The sequence below is a fragment of the Mesoplodon mirus genome (assembly GCF_964341445.2).
Source record: "Mesoplodon mirus genome assembly, chromosome: 6".
In the NCBI taxonomy this organism is placed as follows: Eukaryota; Metazoa; Chordata; class Mammalia; order Artiodactyla; family Ziphiidae; genus Mesoplodon; species Mesoplodon mirus.
Window position 1 is genome coordinate 7,073,045 of NC_138982.1, and position 19,311 is coordinate 7,092,355.

A 19,311-nucleotide genomic window follows, 5' to 3' on the forward strand; every position below is an offset into this window, starting at 1 on the left:
TTGTGAGGGTTCCTAAGGACGTCTTAAATATACACTGGGGCCTCCCTGGTGGCGCAGTGGTTGAGAGTCCACCTGCCGATGCAGGGGACACGGGTTCGTGCCCCGGTCTGGGAAGATCCCACATGCTGCGGAGCGGCTGGGCCCGTGAGCCATGGCCACTGAGCCTGTGCGTCCAGAGCCTGTGCTCCACAGCGGGAGGGGCCGCAACAGTGAGAGGCCCGCGTATCGCAAAAAAAAAAAAAAAAATACACACTGATGTGCAGATGTTGCTGCTCCACCTTTGTGGGTTATGCATCCTGTTTACCCACTGGTTTCCATGGGATCCTTTGGGGAGAGGAGTGAGAACTTCAGGAGAAAGGAAAATCTCTCTCAGTTTATTTAACTGCACTGAAAAAATGAAATACAATCTGTTAACTCTGTGAAAGCCTACACCATCTGGTAAAATGCAGTGTGATGCTTCCCGGGAGGCAACATCTGTGGGTCGGGTAGGGTGGCATGCTGCTCCCCTCACCAGGGAAGACCCGGAGCTCCACAACGATGGCCTTGCCAAGGCACATGCCTCTCTGTGGACAGACACCTGTCCAGGGAGGTGGGGTCCTGGAAGCTGGGCTGGGCTTGGCAGGACACTATGCTGTGTGATAGAAAGAACATTGCTGGGGTTCTGAGAGCTGGGCTTGCCTCTAGCTAGCTGAGTGGCTGTGTGATCCTGGTCAAGTCATTTCTCCTCTCTGGGCCTCAGTTTCCATGTTTGTAAGATGTGTAGGAGGTTGGAGGTGGGTAGGGATATATTGGGAGTATGTGTTTAACAGATGCACACTACCATATATAAAATAGATAAACAACACGGTTTACTGTATAACACAGGGAACAATATTCACTATCCTGTAATAAACTATAATGGAAAAGCATCGAAAAAAGTATATAAATATATACATATGTATATATGTATAAACAATTCACTTTGTTGTACACCTGAAACTAACACAATATTATAAATCAACTATACTTCAATTTTTTAAAATGTGCAGTAGGTTGCAAGATCTCCCTCCCGTTGATTGAGGTGGTGCAGCGGGAATGTGGGCTTCAGGGCTGGCAAACCCTGATGATGGCTCCCCTTACTAGCTGGCTGTGATTCTAGGCTCGCTGAGCTTCAAGTTTCTTATCTGTAAGCTGGAATCGTAATCGTATTCACCACATTGATGAGTAACTAAGAAAAAGCATTGAAGTACTTAATTCAAGTCTGACACTCACTCAGTGCCCAATAAAGTGTCCCAAGGAAACTAAGAATAAAGATCTGTCAAAATTATAATTCAAAAAGATACATGCACCGCTATGTTCATAGCAGCACTATTTACAATTAGCCAAGATATGGAAACAACCTAAATGTCCATCAACAGGTGAATGGATAAAGAAGATGTGGTACATATATACAATGGAATGTTACTCAGCCATAAAAAAAAGAATGAAATAATGCCATTTGCAGCAACATGGATGGACCTAGAGCTTATCATACTAGGTGAAGTCTGAAAGAGAAAGACAAATACCATGTGATATCACTTATATGTGGAATCTAAAATATGACACAAATGAATTTATTTACAAAACAGAAACAGACTCACAGACATAGAAAACAGACTTGCAGTTGCCAAGGAGTAAGGGAGGTGGGGAGGAGGGATAGAGTGGGAGTTTGGGGTTAGCAGATGCAAGCTATCACCTATAGAAAGGATAAACAACAAGGTCCTACTGCACAGCACAGGGAACTATGTTCAATACCCTGTGATAAACCATAATGGAAAAGAATATAAAAAAGAATGTAGGGGCTTCCCTGGTGGCACAGTTGTTGAGAGTCCGCCTGCCAATGCAGGGGATGCGGGTTCATGCCCCGGTCCGGGGGGATCCCACATGCCGTGGAGCGGCTGGGCCCGTGAGCCATGGCCGCTGAGCCTGTGCGTCCAGAGCCTGTGCTCCGCAACGGGAGAGGCCACAACAGTGAGAGGCCCGCGTACCGCAAAAAACAAAAAAAGAAAAAGGAACCTCAAAGGGTGGAGTTCTGAGCCCAGTCAGCCCTTCCCTGGTTCCCCCATGCTCAGGCCTGCGGCTCTATGTGGGCCCTGTACTGGGCCCTGCTAGATTGTGTTGGCTGCTCCGGCTTGAGCTAGAAGTCAGGAGCCCTGGGTGCTCAGCCTGCATCTCCCTGGCCACCTGAAATTTCGGGAACAAACACATTCCCTGTGAGCCCTAGTCACCAGCTGTCGTCATGCTGGACAAATCCTGGTGTCCGAGCCGACTCACTCATGCGGCAGAGCAGCTGTTGCCAGGTTGCATTATTCTGGGGAGTTCTAGGAAGATGAACTTGGTCCAAAGACTACATATCTCCCTTTCCCCAGCCACCCCCAAATCTCTACCTGCTACCATCTTGATAGAGTTCTTTCTTTCAAATACCTATGGAGGGTGATAACCTTTAAGGCTTTGTTAGTCGTTAAAACATTAGTGTGAATTAGCTTATCAGATAAGTAAAATGGACATCAAATAAGTCTCAAGGGTTATAGGAGAACAAGTAATATTGATGAGAGGTGGGGGGCATGAACAAGAGGCTGGAGGAACAGGCTCCTGCGAGCATTGGGTAATGCCCGGAAGCATCTCACGAAGGTACTGGGTAGAAGAAAAGGCAGTTATAAACATTAATGGAGCACCTACTATGCGTCAGGCATGCTACCAGGCAAAAGCCCCAAGAAAAACGCATTAATAATGCAGTCAGCGCTGCCCACACTTCCCCTTGATGAGCATAGCTGCAGGGTGATTGTAAATTAAGAGACCGGAACCTCCACTCCCACCCCCCACCCTGCCATGTCTCAGTCACTGCAGGTCCCAGAAGCCTTTCGCAGGGCGAGCTCCTTACAGGGCTAAGCAGAGCATCTGCTCTAAGGATACAGATGTGTCACACAGCCAGCTTTCAGTCGTAAACCCATGGGCATCTGTTCCAAGGCTGCAGGGAAAACTGGCTAGGTTAAACATTTTCAAAGAAGTACATCGCTTTCCAATATGGCACCTTCCTGAGAGATTTTCATGTGTCATTTTAACTGTAGATGTTTGTAGTGGCTGACTCTGAAATGCAGCCCCTAGTTGACATGAGGCCCTGATATACAGAATTCAGAAGTCCAATGTTCCCAGACAAATGGCAGGTAATACACACAACCACTGTCCGTTAAACACATTTACGACTGCCGGGTCAGTGCTGTGCCAGGTGGGAGCCCACACACACTTGGTCCCCTGCACCGGGCATACTGTGGACTCCCTGGCTCTCGTCTCCTGGTATCAGGAAGCTCCTGACCTTCCTCCTCCCCTGAGTAGCTGAGCCCTGCCCCTCTGTGGAACGTAAGGATGCAGAGAACATTGCTGGCAGCACCTGAGCTTCAGTGGGAAGTCCATGGCGGCCCAGTTATCCTCCCAGCTGGGCCGTCCTGTCTTCTGGGCCAACCTTGCCAGCTCACTCAGCTCCGCCCTCCACAAAGCTGTTGGTGTGATTCTCTCAAGACACGAATCTGTCTATGACACTCCCGCGGCCTCAGGATATCCTTAGCCTGGAACCACAGTGGTAGCGGAAATAATAACAGCTCTATCAATAACGACAGAGTTATAGGTAACGTGGGGTGAGCCCAGCTCATCGCGTGCTGAGCGTGCTGCCCAAGCGAAGGTGTCTCTTGTTCAGTTCCCACAACAGCTGGGAGGGCAGGTGGCAGAGAAGCGGGTGGAGAGTCGGAAAGGTGAGGTCACTGCTCACAGTCACAAGGCCAGCAAGCCAGGCCGCCCGCCACCAGGCATCAGGTTCAAGTTCTGCTGACTTCAGAACCCGTGTTCTCAACTGCTATACCATTTGGCCTAAACGAATGGTTGGAAAAAAGCGTGGTGAGTGCAAAGTGACTCATACTCTTTCTCATAGGGTCAGGACCTGAACTTTCCCCATCACAGCTCTGATCACACTGCATCCCAACTGTCTGTCAATTTGTTGGCTCTGAGCTCCTCCAGGTCAGGGACTGTGCTGATTCACATTTACTTCGCCAGCACCCAGCAGGGGTCTTGGCGCCCGATTGGTGCTCAATAAATGGCTGACAGGGTAACGGATGGATGAGCGCGCGAATGAATCCATCGACTCGAATCCAACCCTGGCCTTCTCCAGGACCCTCGTCTGCTTATCGAAACCCCCCGGGTAATCTCATTTCTCTAAATTCCTCCAGCACTTTTTTTCTTGTGTAATAGTTAAATGCACTCTGTCCTCCCACATGCAATACTTCTGTCTGTAAGTTACTGATGCCTCCCCAAGCCGACCATGAGCAACATGGACAAGGATGGCATTTAACCCTTCTTTTCCCGAGTCACCTAGCTCAGGCTGAGCACCCAGCTCTGGGTAAGTATGCCGAGTAGTTCATTCTGACCCAGGAGCAGAAAACAGAACGCGAGGACACCCACCCTGGGAGGAATGACCCTTTGTTCTTTCTGTCCCCATCCCCCGCAGGAGCCTCCTCTGGCATCATCGACCTCTTGCCGTCCCCCAGCGCCGCCACCAACTGGACCGCAGGACTGCTGGTGGACAGCAGCGAGATGATCTTCAAGTTCGATGGCAGGCAGGGTGCCAAGATTCCTGACGGGGTTGTACCCAAGAACCTGACGGATCAGTTCACTATCACCATGTGGATGAAGCACGGCCCCAGCCCTGGCGTGAGAGCTGAGAAGGAAACCATCCTCTGCAACTCAGATAAAACCGGTGAGTCTTGCCTCCAGCCCTCCTGGCGTCTGACCCCTCTGTCCCAGCTGGTCAGGCACGGCCACCAAGGGCGTGGGAGAAAAGCGGGAGTGTGAGAGGGGCCCTGGGAAAATATTCTGGTCTCTGGTTTTCTGGCTGATGATTTCCTTGCCTTGGCGTAGAGCAGGACCAGGAAAGGGCGGCAGGGTACAGACACAAAGAGTCAAAACGCTGGGATTGGTGGTTTTCAGACTGGGTTCTTCAGAACCCCAGCGTCCCCAGAAGTAACTTAGGGCTGCTATATGAGGTGGGGTTGGGGAAGGAGGCTTCATTCTTACTTCAAGCAAAGCAGCTCTACCTTCACTGTATTATATTAATATATAGACAGATTTCCAGAAGTTTATTTTCAATGAAAGGGTCCTGCTAATTTACAACAGCAGTTTGAAAATCACTGGTGTGCATAACGATGATAGCTAAGCTTTGTTAGGCATTTTTCAGCTTGCTGAGCCTGTGTAAGGCAGTTCACAGCTTGGTGGTTAAAAACACTCCACCACTTATTGGCTGTGTGATCTCGGGCAAGTGGGTTAACCTCTCAATGCCTCACTTTCTCAGTCTATAAAATGGGCATTATAGTATTATCTACCTCATAGGGGTTTGTGTATGTGTGTGTGTGTGTGTGTGTGTGGACATGTTCTCAGTTTTCTTGGGTAAATACTTTAGGCATAGAATTACTGGGTCATATTGTAATTCTGTGTTTAACTTTCTGAGGAGTTGCCGAACTGTTTTTCACAGTGGTGTGCCATTTTGCATTTCCATTAGCAATGTGTAAGGGATCTGATTTTTCTACATCCTTGGCAACACTTGTTATTCTTTTTTCAGGATTAAATGACAATGTATGTATAGCGCAGTAGAGCAGTACCTGACGCACCGGAAGTCTAACTGTGTTAGCTCTTCCTATTCTAAACAGTGCCTCACATCTCTAGAAACAATTTTACGGAAGCATTACTGTGTTTCCTGTTTTAAGGATAAGGAAACATCCCTGAGACTTTAAGTAACTTGTCCCAAGTTATTCAGCTGGTAAGTATCAGAACTGGAATGTAAGCTTAGATCCAGGTAATTCCATCGCTATGCTCTGGTCACCACACCCCACATGCAAACACACACACGCACACACACAAATACTCTGATATCTTATGAAAATGTTATGTCTATCTTAAATTGTAAGTCCACAATTTCCCATTTCAAATGCTCCTCTTGTTAAAATACCCCAAATAAATGATAACTACTCTACAGCAGATAGCACAGTGAGAAGACAGGATAGAAGAATGGCTGACCGTTCAGCTTTGCAGCTGAACAGCCAAAGTTCACATGGCAGCTTTTCCACTACTTAAGGAAAATCGAGGAGTTGCTAATGTCACTGAGCCTTAGTTTCCCCATATGTAGAATGGGGAAAATAAACATGAAATAAGGTATGAAATCACGTAGCAGCTCCAGATAAAAAATCTGTGCTCGACTAATTAACTTGATGTTCTTATTGTCATAATCATTATTATTTCTAGTTTTATTCCACATTATACAACTACCAGGACCCCACATTTCCTCTTTCAATCAATATTTGCGGTAGAAGCCAATGTATTTTCTGGATATAGAAACTGAAACAGGGGGAGTTGCCCAGCTTTTCCCAGTCATATGGTGAATCTGTGTCAGAGCCAGTGCCAAGGATTTGTTTTCCTGGTCCTTCGTATAGGAAGGACTCCGCAGACCCGCTTAAGTTGGCACTGAGGTTTGGGACTGGGTCCACAGCTCAGCCCAGGACCCCAGGAGTCACCCTGTGGCCCCATCTTCGCAGTGTCTGGTGGGCTGTCCCCAGCATGATCCAGAGCCAGCATCCAGGAGACAATGGCTTAGGAGTATACAGATGCATGCAAAGCAGCCCTGGCTGGGGTTAGCGCCCACACACACGCAGTCCTTTCTGAAATGTATCAAATACCCCTGGGAGGCAGGCCTGACTAATATAGACCTCTGGCTCACACAGGAGGAAATTAGAATATGAAAGGTTGAGCAACTGGCCGAGGATAACACAACTGATTTTCAAAGGAACAGACTTGGCCCTAGCTCCTCTGGCCCGCGTTTCAGGTCCACGCTACTAGACCAGCGGCTCTCAACCCTGCTCTGCACTGGAATAACCTGGCGACCTTGTAAAAGTACCTAGATGCCAGGGCCCTGCCCCAGCTCAGGAAGTCAGAGTCTGGGCGATTCTTTTGTGCAGCCATGGCTGAAAACTCTGCATTAGACGAAGGTGCCTCACTTTCATCAGAGCAGCACCCCGAACGGGCATGTCAGCCCCTCCAACCCGCAGGCTCTGGCGCTGCTCAGCTTTGGGCTCAGTATGAAGTAACCCTTTGCAAATCAGTTCAACGCTGGCACAAGCAAAGATGCGGAAGATTTTCCTCTAATTTCTCTGCCTTAAAAAAATACCTATAGATATCTCCCTGTCCTAAATAAAAAAATTATCAGGAACGAATTAAAACTTGATTAGAGCTTTTATATGTCAGAAAAATGTCCAAGTTATAAAAGCTACACATGTTTATAACAGGCAGCCTAAAAAACACAGACGAGTATAAAAGAATACAAAAGTCATCTAAAATTCTAATACCTGGAGGGAGTTTCTGTTAACAGTTGGTATATTTCACTACCAAATGAAATCTTATTTTTACTTCTATATATATGTAGAATGTTGTTACAGTTTTCCATCTATTTTTATAATACATGTGATACCATTATGTTATGTTTCTCTTAAATAACATTACATATATCCAGATCATTTCTCTACGTGATAAAATATTCTTTAAAAATAAGAATTACAGGGCTTCCCTGGTGGCGCAGTGGTTGAGAGTCCGCCTGCCGATGCAGGGGACACGGGTTCGTGCCCCGGTCTGGGAAGATCCCACATGCCGCGGAGCGGCTGGGCCCGTGAGCCACGGCCGCTGAGCCTTCGCATCCGGAACCTGTGCTCCGCAACGGGAGAGGCCACAGCAGTGAGAGGCCCACGTACCGCAAAAAAAAAAAAAAAAAAAAAAAAAGAATTACATGACAGTCTTCTGTTATTAGGCTTTATTATACTTCATTTAACTGGCTCCCTTTTGTTAGACATTTAGATTGTCTCCTTTTAAATGCAAATAAAACAATGCTGTAATAGGCATTCTTGTAATATATAAGAAGCATTCTTGTATATACCTGTATGGATGCTTCTGATTATTTCCTGACCAGAAGCTGAATTACTGAGTCAAAGAATATAAATGTTAGGAAAGCTATCGACGTAAATTACCAAGTCGCCCGTAGTGAAAATTGCACTAGTTTCCGTCTTGCCCACTAATTAAAACTTACCACTGCTGGCCTATCATGAAGTAATTTATTAATAGTTGGATAAGAGAATTGATTAGTCACCAAGGGCTAATTGCAGTTTTCAGAAAGAAAGAAAACCACTCTCACCACCAACAAGAAGCATCTCGAAGACTAACACCCTTTCATCAGTTTTTCCTCCTGCCATTGTCCAGCAACCCGAGGTGCGGCTGGGGAATGAGGTTGCTCAGCTTTGCTCAGACATTCAGGGACTCAAGGTACTTCAATTATTTATCGCTGCCCTTTTCAACCACAGAACAGAAAGTTAGAATAGAGGGTTGAACACAGAAGGGTTTTATTAGCTAGACCAGAGAGTGGTGTGCCTCACTTCTACTCACACTTTCTGGACCAGAATTTGCTCCCAAGGCTCCACCTAACCATGGGAGAAGCAGTGATATGAGTTAAGCTACATGTCTAGGAGCAAAGGAAACAAGGTTAGCTGAATACCCGGCAATGGCTCTACCGCAAGGATACTGCATGAGGCACTGGTGCCCCCTCCAACGCCATCTTTGTTGGCCCTTTTCTTTCCATTCCTGGTGTGAGCAGTTTCTTTCCTGCCCTGTATTAGAAACTTCTCTCCCAACACACATCTGCTCCTCCTGTAGGTCCCCTTCTTCCTGGCATGCAGCTCTCTTGCTAACTCTGAGTTTCATCTGAGTGATACATGCCACCTGTAGTCCTAGCTACTTTCATACAGGGCTTTCCAAGACAGAGGGCCAACCTGGTCCAGCAATCACCAGATGACAGAGGCAGAGGTGGCAGCCTGCTAGAGAGCACTGGGATGGTCCCCCAGCCTGCTGGGAAAGAAACACTCCCACACTTCCAGAGATGCCCAGAAAACCACTCAGAGAGACCGAGGTTGTCTGAGGTAGAGAGGAGGTGGGAATCTCACTCCCAGCTGCCTGTTGGCTGAGCTGCAAACACTTGTACATCTGCTCCAGGCTGGTGTTGGAGAAGAACCCAGGAGAGCTCTGGGGAAGTTTGACTCGTGACCCAGGAGTTTAGGGTACATGAAAGCTGGACTCGACTCTTGCCCAGGGGGTGTGAAGGCAAGAGGCTGATGGGGGCTACCTCAGCAGTCCCTCAGGGGCGGCCCTCAGGGGTGGCCCTACTACAATTTGGCAGAACACAGATGTTTCTGTTCTAGTCATGGAAATCAAGTGGGCAACCAGAAATGGTCACAGCTACAGCCAAGAGGTCTGCATGCCAGGAAGAGGGGATCCATCAGGAGGAGGAGATGTGGGCGGGAGGGAGAAGTGACCAAGGGAGGGCAGGAGCTGAGAGGAATCATGAAAAGTGTCAATCATGGCAACAGCACTTACACCAGGAATGGAGAGGTAAGAGTCAAGAAAGATGGGATTGAAGCTGGAACTAATGTCCCAGGAAGGACTGCATCACTTATCAGATCAATTCCTATGTAAAGATTATAACAGGCCCTTTCTTATGGGTTTGGGGGGTGGAGAAAGGAGGGCTAAACACATATTTCACCGGGGCCCAAACCCACTTCCGTGGCCATGGGGGCATCTCTGCAGAGCCTGTCCAAAACCCAGCCAGTGCACCCATGAAGCAGCCCATATGTAGACACCCACGTGTCAGAGGACACTGGACATCCCTGGGAAAATGACAAACTTCACTGCTTCTTTAAAGAGACTTCACTTCTTTCCTTCTTAGCCGCTTTCCCCTGCCCCTGACCATGACTGGAGCTGGAGGAGGTTCGGGGAATGAAGGAAGAGTGAAAGTACACACCTTCCTCGTCCTTTCCCCACCAGCGGCCACCAAGCCACGGGGCGAGGCTGAGTAGCGAAGAGGGGAAGATCTTTTAACTGACGAGACACAGGTGTTTGATTTGGAGAGAACACTTACAGACTATTTTAATATCTGAAAGTGACCAGAATACATTAGGATCTGCCAGAGACGTGGGCAAAGAAATGGGGGGCAGTTACCAGGGAGAACACTGAAGGACAGGGAAAGAAGTGAAGCTGATTTCTGAGTGTATCATGTTACCAGTGAAGTGAAGAGCCAGTTACCCTGGTGTGGGTGGTGACCCCAGGGACCCAGCTAACGGAGGGCGGGGGAGGGGGGACCCTCTGGAGGGAGGCCAGGAGTTACTCCCGCGAGGTCTGTCCTTTCATTCTTCTTCCACCTCGTCACCACAACCTCTCCCGACTCCAGATGAAGCTAAAGGGGAGAAATCTGCTTTCCATATCTTCCTGATAGTTATCAGCAGAAACTATAGGAAATCAGTTTAAGCAATAGTGAGGGAAACAAGAAGTATTTAGTAAAATCCCCATAACCAGACCTGGGTGTTTCATCAATGCAAAGGTGGAGTGGTCACCCGAACATTGGCCTTGGCCAAACCTACAACACTTGGCAACTGAACGTTCTCCTTCCTTCCATCCTTTGGTTGCATCCTGAAGAACGGTAATACTTTTGTGAAAACAGCATCTGACACTATTTTGTTATGTTATCATGGTCACGAGGCAGTGTAATAGTCCTTGTAATAACTAACAGTCACTGAGCATCTTTTCTGGGCAGATGCTTTACACATTTCCTCATTGTATCAATTAAGAGGCTTTCAGTTACAAGGAACAGGAAATACAGATCAAACTGATATCAGATGATTAAAAATCAAAATAATAAAGGGAATGTAGGGTTCTTGTAACTAACAGAGCTAAACAGCTTCAGGTAAAGTGTGATCAAGGTCCTGGGTCCTTTTCTCTGCAATTTTTCAGATCTGCTGCCATATGTATATCAATTTCACGTTAGCAAATATGGCTGCAGCAGCTCCAAGCTTCCCAGTTATATACTGCAACTTCTAGAGAGAGGTGGTGGTCTCTTCTATTTGCTTCCTGCTAAGAGATAGAGAGTTCTTTCCCAGAACTACTCAGAACAGCTCCAGAATCACTGGACTGACTTGAGTCACTTTCCTGACAGAAGCCCCATGGCCAGGAGAATGGCCTGTACTACTGAACTCAGGCCTGGGTCCTGAACCATTCGCTGTGGCAGGGGGCTTTTCATGAGCTTATTTGTCTGAAACCAACGGAAAGCCCATGCCTAGAAGTGGGACTGGTGTTGATTCCTCCCACTCATACCTCCACGGGCAAGGTTTGTACAGGATGTTCAATAATCAATCACAACATCCTATTCTCATGATACATTAGGATAGCCCAGCATCCCTGTCATGATACCATGAAGGAAATCGAGCCTCTAAGAGGCTGTATAACTTTCTCAGCATCATCTAGAGATACAGCTCCACCCCAAGTCTCTCTGAATCTAGGGCCCATGCTCCTTCTGCTGTATCTGGTCACCTGCTCATTAGCCCAATATTTATGGAACATGTGCATCATATTAGATTTCTGTGTGTGCTACTATGTGTGAGTCCTCTGAGTATTGGTCGAAGAACAGCTCCTTACCTTCCCAGGGCTGTTATCTTGTGACTATAGGACATCTTGGCTGGGACCCATGGTGTGATTTTTTTTTAAGCAGGAAAGGAAGTTTTCTTATCAGGGGAGAGAAAAGTCCCATCTGTTGTCTGTGTATGGGGAAAGAAGTATTTATTCATTGCTTTGGAAATTCAGGGAACTATGTCTAACGCTGGGAAATCAATGTCCCCTCCTCCCAGCAACTAAAAGTGAGGCAGCTTTCCTTAACTGCACACAGATTAGGCAGAAAAGGAGACCTGCTCTGTGGTTGCTGTTGGCAAGCCTGATGAAATAAAATAAAAGCCCAGAACTCTGGGAGAATCCAGCTATGGTAAAGGAACCCAGAGTGGCTGATGTGATTGTTAGAGAGGCCCTTTGACCCTCCCAGAAGTATATGTAAAAAAAAACCAAAAAGAGCTTGTGAACCTATGTAATTTTATCCAGGATCTGATGCAGTATCTGAGTATAAGTTAGGTTGGTATTTAAAGCCCAAATGGCTACTCAGCAGAAGTTTTGCTGAGAGCTTTCTTGAATCTTCCTCTTTCATTTCAGAGAGCTCCACTATGTGTGTTCTAGAACGATTTATTAGACCCAGTTGTAAAAGAGAAAACTGGAATGCCTGTTTCTTTGTTTTCTGAGGTGTGCTAAGTGATGGAGTGGAGATCAGCACAGGGAATCTGGAGCCCCTCAAATCCTCTTTCTGCTTTTCAGAAATGAACCGGCACCACTATGCCCTGTACGTGCACAACTGTCGCCTTGTCTTCCTCTTGCGCAAGGATTTCGACCAGGCAGACACCTTCCGCCCCGCGGAGTTCCACTGGAAGCTGGACCAGGTATGGCACACTCACAGCGCGCTTGCCCCCTGCTCACCCGCGTGCGGGGACGGTTGGTTGGTCCAGGGATGGTGGCAGTGGGTAGGCATCTCACGGTTCTGGTCACTTGCTGATTTGGGGGAAAATCAACTATGGGAAACACACAGCATCTTAAAGTCAGGATGGAAACTGCAGCCTTAAAGACCAGTCGGAGGTGGGGAGGGCCACACTTCCCGGCTAGAGCCAGCACCCGTCAGTAGGTGCCAGCGTGCATCTTGTCGACTTTCTCCGCGCGGAGCTCCTGGGAAGCTGATCCTCTCCATCCCCAGGCCCAGTTTCTGATCTTTGTTGGCGCATATTTATGTCATATATGCTCCATGTCTCCTCTTTGATGCTCTCTTTGGGAGACGGTGCAGCCTCGCTTTTGGTGACACAGGTTGAGAACAGGGACCTGAGGACTTTGAAGTCATCAGTGGCACAGTGCCCTGTGAGCAGTTCATGTTCTTTTCTGAAGTGGGAAAATCTCTGCCTCACTCCAGGGCCTTCTGACTTGTCATCACAAGGGCCGCTGTGTCGTACTTGTCAATGACAAATGAAGTGTCTGGTTGGAATCAAAAGCTTTGAAGTGTCTGTTTCGGAGGGCTGTGCAGTGCTGAGATTGCGGAGGTGGCACTTCTCTGGGTGGCCGTGCCGCTGAAGAAGTGTCAGTGCAGCAAGCCCAGAGTTGGCCTTTGCTTAGATTTGAAGGTGGGGGGCATGAATTTTTGTTCAATGGTTTTACATTGTCAGAAGGGAGGGTGGCAGTCAGCAGGGAAGAGGGTCATCAAATGGATGCTGCTTAATGAAGCCGATGAAATGATGCTCATTCTACTGCATCTCTTTTTTGCTTTCTTTCTGCCCAGCCCATATTCTGGGAGCTTCTGGGGCCCCCAGTCTTCTTTTCTCCCTCCAAACCTCCCTGTGGGTGCCACCTGCCTCATCTTGTCTAGGGCTGAACGTTTCATAATCCTTTCCCTTCTCTTTCCCAATTACCCGTGTCTACCCCACCCTCTCCCTTTTCTACTTAAGCCTCAGACCCCCAGTGGGGCTGATCTCAGAGTGTGTCACTGGGAAGCATGCCAGAAGGAACTCATTTCCACCAAGATGAGTATGATTGCTGCCCCCCTTCCTCCATACAGAAGTACTGACATGTGCTCTTTAAAAGAGAGATTCATTAACCTCAGGGAATGTCTCAATGGTGGAACACCAGGCAGCGTGACAAGGTCAAGGATGCCAGGTTGATGCAAAAGATGTTTGAGAGAGCCCTGTGGCAACTGCCTTATCCATTCTCAGTAAATCCCATCCTGCTGTACCCCAGGGTTTTGGAAATAAGGCATCTGGATTAATATATGTTCCTCTGAATTAGGAATTCTGGGTCTTGCAGAAATTATGCTATCTTGACATTGTTTATTTGACTTCCCGGCAGGCTCTCAACTAACTTCTAAAATGCCATTTGGCTTATATGGGATGTTTTTATAAATACGTAATACAAATTGAGGTGAATTAAAATAAATTCCATATCATGAGGGGTTTTAATAAAAAAACATTGCTGTACTGGCTGAGATCATTATAGATGCCCTGCAGCATTTCCTAAGATGGGATTGAGAAGCACTGATACAGGCAAATGAAGTCACAGGGTTTGGAATTTAAAATAGGTGAGGAAGGAATTCTGGTTCTACAGATAAAAAATATAGTGAATTTAGGAATTCTGAAATCTGTTCCCAAAGTGGTGAATTGAAGGAGGGGCTGAGAGTCACTGAATACCTTCCAAACTACTCTGATCTCATTTATTACCATTCATGGGTGCCCGCTCTGTGCTAGGCACACTGCATGAGTGGCTCATTCTCATCTCTGCCCCAGTCCTGCCAGGTGGATGATATGAGGCAGAAGACCACGGTCCAGTAACTTGCCCAAGGTCACACAGCAAACCATGGTTAGGACCTGCTTTTTCCGTAGGTTAGGCTGCCTCTTTGGTGCACTTGCTAATTAAAATTTTAAATGTTTTTATTTTTTAATTTAAAATTAATTTAGAGATAGGAATTATGCAAAGTGCAAAACGTTTATAGTTTTGATGAAACCCTATGAAACTGTCAAATCTTCACTTTGCTCAAGCTCAGTCTTCCTTGTCTTAGCTTGGGCTGCCACAACCAAATACCACAGCCTGGGTGGCTTAAACAACTGACATTTATTTCTCACAATTCTAGAGGCTGGAAAGTCCAAGATCAAGGTGCCAGCCAATTCCATCCCCCCACCATGAGGGCCCTCTTCCTGGCCATAGACAGCAGCCTTCTCACTGTGTCTTCACATGGTGGAGAGAGCTTGGGTACATTTCCTTCTTCTTATAAGGTACGAACCCTATTGAATTAGGGCCCCATCCTTATGACCTCATTTAACCTTCATTACCTCCTAATGAAGGTTAGGCCCTTTCTCCAAATACAGCCGTGTTGGGGGTTAGGGCTTCAGCATATGAATTTTGCAGGGACATAATTCAGTCTATAGTGTTCTTCTACTAAAGAAATTAACATTAAAAAATGTAAAGGCTGCCTATTGATGACCAGAAGCCCCAGCTCACTTGGACAGCTGCTCATGCCCTGAAAGGAGCCACAGTGGGTGGGATATAGGAAACTTCCACCAAACTCATGCTAGCAATCCAGTGGTATATACAGACAAGCCCAGATTTCTCTGTCCCCTATTTAACTCCCTATGTAGACAGAAACTTACCAGAAGTTTCTTGGAAGTAAATCACTTGATGCCCAAACTGTGTATACCTGATAAAGTATCCTCCCTCAGGAAGCCATCCCAGGTCACCCTGTGAGTAGTTTGCCTCTCCTCTGTGCTCCCCAGACTCTATGCTCCCCAGACTCCCCAGTACTTACTCTATCCTAGTGACACATTTGTCCTTCCTCTCTGCTCACTGGGTGCTGAGATCCTGGCGGGCAGGACTGTGTCTTACTCTCTCCAAATTCTCAGTGCAAATTGTAGCCCTGAGCACACAGTTGGTGCCCAGTAAAAGTTGGCACAACGATGAAGGCATACTGAGATCAAAAGAAAGGAGAAATGAAGTGAGGGAGGGAGAGAGAGAAGAAGAAAAGGAAAATTGAAATCTTTTAAAACCTCCTGGTGATTAATTGATTGTTTGATCCATTTTTATGGAACACTTTAAAATTCTAAAATGTTGCCATTTTTACTCTCTGGGTCTCAAACGTTCAGCTTTGATCTTGATAATAGATTATTTCAAAGATCTCACTGACTTTACCACCAGTGGCTCTGTAACTATTACAAAACTTCCTGGCCTTGACCAGAAAGGGCTCAAGCCAGTCTAATGTATTGTGTGTTTTCAAATTCCTGGCCCACCTTAGGGATTCCAAAGCTTAATAAATGTTCTACTGCCTGATGGGACCTCATTTATTCTGAGTATAAACTGTGTGCCAGGCTCTGCAGCTAAACTAAAGCCTCTGCTCTCTGGAAGTATCCATGATAATGGGGCAAACAAACACATAAACAGACAGTGTACAATCCTATGTACAGTCCTATGTGATGTGTGCTGAGACAGAAGGCAGGGGGCCAGGTAGGCAGGGGGAGCCTGTGGGGGCCCATTCCAGGGGCACCTGCCACTGGGAAGGGTGGGAGAACCAGGTAGCTGGCAGGGAATGAGTAGGAGGGCCATCTTCAGGGGACTGTAAGCTTTCTGTGTGTCAGGGCACAAGGATGGGGTGGAAGGGGAAGGTGTTGACAGTGTTACGGAACCTGGACTTGGGTCCTCTCTCCTGCATGCAGTAAACCCAGTCTACTGACACAGGTTATGGTGAAGGAAAACACAGCGTTTATTGCAGGGTGCCAAGCAAGGAGAATGGGCAGCTCATGCTCAAAAGACCCGAACCCCTTGATGGCTTTCAGGGAAGAGTTTTTAAAGGCAGTGTGAGGGAGGGGCCCTCAGCACACATGATCAGCTCGTGCACAATCCTCAGATTGGCTGGCATCAAGCTGAAGTTTCAAGCATCACCAATCTTCTGGTTTCAACCAGTCTGGGGTCTACGTGCTCTTGGTCAGCAGTTTTCATCTGGTGGGTCTGCTTCCTGTAAAACAACTTAGAAATGTGTGTCAGGCTTTTATCTGTATCTTTCAGGGAACTGGGGGTTCAGTGACTCTGCTATGTGGGTGGTTTATAGTCTCAACTGTTACCAGTTTCCTGGCCCAACAGCTCTTCTTTGTTTCTACATCTTCAAATTCCTAATCATTAACTCTTTTAAGCCAGTCTAATGTTTTGTGTGTATTTAAATTCCTGGCCCACCTTAGGGATTCTTTTAAGACTCAGGGGAGACCTGGGAGACTAAAGCAAAAGCCTTTTACTTCAAAAGACAGGGACACAGGGGCTTGGGTACAGTTTCAACAGGTGTTAGGACCCCAGTTTGGAGGAGCAGGTGGGATTTAAATGCCAAGAGGCTTTTTATATCATGTTATTGAGTTGGTAATTTATCCCCAAAGAATGGACCACAATCAGAGCATTTTGTTATTCAGTAGAAGACTAAGAATTTGAGGGATGTAAATGTGAGCAATGCTAGTATGATGTTCATAAAATGTACCACATTTAAGCAAATGTAACTCAGGCCAGGCCATTCAGTGGGGCCAGTAGCAGGGGTTGTGATAGAATCAGGGTCTTCCACTTCTCTTTCCACAGCCAGGAGATCAATCACATGACAGATGCTGCTTGTCGGCATGGAAACCAGGGTGTGATAGGTGGGCGGGCTTCCACATAGCTCTTCAGGTGTGTGCCCAGGGAGTGTGGTAGTTGTCCTGGAGGAGCTGAGTGCTTCCAAAAAGCCCACCCCTTTGCCCTACACCTCAGAAGGCCTTTGCCAGGGTATATGGACTGCCAAGTAAATCCATTACCAGGCAACCCCAAGAAATGCCCTGGCAATCCAGTGTACCTCTTGAAAAGGGATCATAACGATGAGGAGACTGTTATTTTAATGGGATTTTTACTTATGATCTGCTAATGCAAATCCCTCAAGCCTGCAGTTAGTCATGTGTAAACCCAGACAAAAGCAGAGGAGAAGGCCCAGCTGCCAGCTCACTTGGGAAAGGTTTATTCAATTGCAGCCCCTCCTGACTTTCATGTTATTTGGATATGGTAGACTCAGCATCACAAATTCTAACGATCTTCCCTTTGGACTTGCTGGTGCTGGGAAGGAGACCCGCTGGTATTTTACAGCCTGTTCACCTATTGGAAGACACAGCTGAGTGACAGCCTTAACGGACCAATAAAAGGACAGGTGCCCCAGGCTCAGACAAGGGAAAAAGATGCATCTCTGAAAAATCGCAAGTAGCACAGGAAGCGGAAGTGAGATACATTCTGTTGGCCATTGCCTTCTCTGTGCCAGAACTTGTTAACAGGCACTGGGGGAGAGAAGAAGGGTATGAATGACCCTGTCCTGGGAGCCCACAGCCCTGCCCAGATTATACCCAGTTTCAGAGACCCTGGAGAGCATTCTCCTGCAAGAGTCCCAAATAATCATGGACAAGAGAAGCAGTCAAAGCAAGTACGGATGCCTGGCTGGGTGAATGTAGGTCCTCATTCAGACTCAACCACCACACAGCTCCAGGCCACACAAGAATCCAGGCCTGGTGCAGTTCCAGTCGTTCAGAAGTGAGAAATCAGATTTCTACAGAAAATCTTCCAATTTTTAAAATTTTCTCATTTAAATACATATCATCAGACCAAAGAAATGTTCTGTGGTATATCTGTATACTCTGGTCACTGATAAAAACAAAAACAAAAAAGCAACAACCAAAAAACCCCACTATCATTTGGACACAGGAAAACCACACCATAACATGACTATTTGAGAAGTTTAAACCTTCTTTAATGAGACCCACTTGTCCTTTCTAAGCGCTTCCTGTCCTAGCCCCTTGCCCCACCCCTCATGAAGAATGCAGGATTCCCAGTATCAGGGGGAGTAGGGGGTATGTCTGTTCCCCAGTGGCCCTGCACCACACCCAAAGAAAAGGGTCCAGTGTGAGTGGGGCAGGGTCCCTTAGACCCAGGTGGTCTTCTTTCCTCCCACATAAAGGAGAGAATAAGTCACAGGCCCAAATTCCCCCAGAAACAAATGACAGAGTCAGGATTTGAGCCAAATACTCACATTTGTCAGGCCAACGCCTTTGCCCATCAGGTCCATTCTACTTGCAAAGGAATCTAAAGCCCCTGAAAGAGGCAAAATCCTTTATTCTTGGTGAGAAAAGAGTGTTAGAATGATGTAGAATCAGTTTATCTGCATCTGCTCTTACAGCCAAAATGGGAGTCAAATGAGTGAGTTGAATCATTATTCTAGCCAAGTGCCAAGGAGTTAACTGGAGAATGGTCAGTCCAGTCCAGTCCAGACCAGTCATCTTAATGAGCAAAATAATTGGGCATTGTCAGTGCTCTAATTCCACATTTAAAGACTAACTCTTGGATGCACTGGCCGTGCTTCCTCTAAAGCAGTGACCCCACCCTGCTCACTGTCCTGCCCTGGACACTGGTCTTCAGTGAGACCTGCTTTCCTTTAGGAACATGTGTCCTAAACAGAGGGGAGGAAGAATGTCCAGAATCTCTTTTGCCTCTCCTTTTGTAGCAATCCCAAATGACGTTTTTCTAACATGCCAGCTTGCAGGGTTGTTCTGAATGGATAATGGACATGGGGAGAATCACAAATTCAGTGGCTCTCATGTCTTTATTTCTCTGTAATACAGAAGGGCCCCCGATAAGCCCCCACTTCTCTGAGTCCCTCTCCTTTCCTCTTTCCATCTCTAAGAACTTCTACACATTTGGGGAGATGTGGCGTCTGTGACTTCATGGTGTTGGCGGAGAAGGGTCCTCAGACCCACATAAGACACCCTAGGTCCTCTCGGGTTG

At 47.0% G+C, this 19,311-nt stretch overlaps 1 protein-coding gene across 1 annotated transcript in view; it reads left to right on the forward strand.

Moving 5' to 3' along the window:
* The window catches only part of CLSTN2 (calsyntenin 2), a 622,407-nt gene that overhangs the window by 521,038 nt on the left and 82,058 nt on the right, over nucleotides 1-19,311 (forward strand). Inside the window, exons 7-8 of the mRNA XM_082625773.1 lie at nucleotides 4,514-4,762; nucleotides 12,277-12,398. Of these exons, the coding sequence (XP_082481899.1) occupies nucleotides 4,514-4,762; nucleotides 12,277-12,398 (371 nt within the window). The remainder of the gene's footprint in view (nucleotides 1-4,513; nucleotides 4,763-12,276; nucleotides 12,399-19,311) is intronic.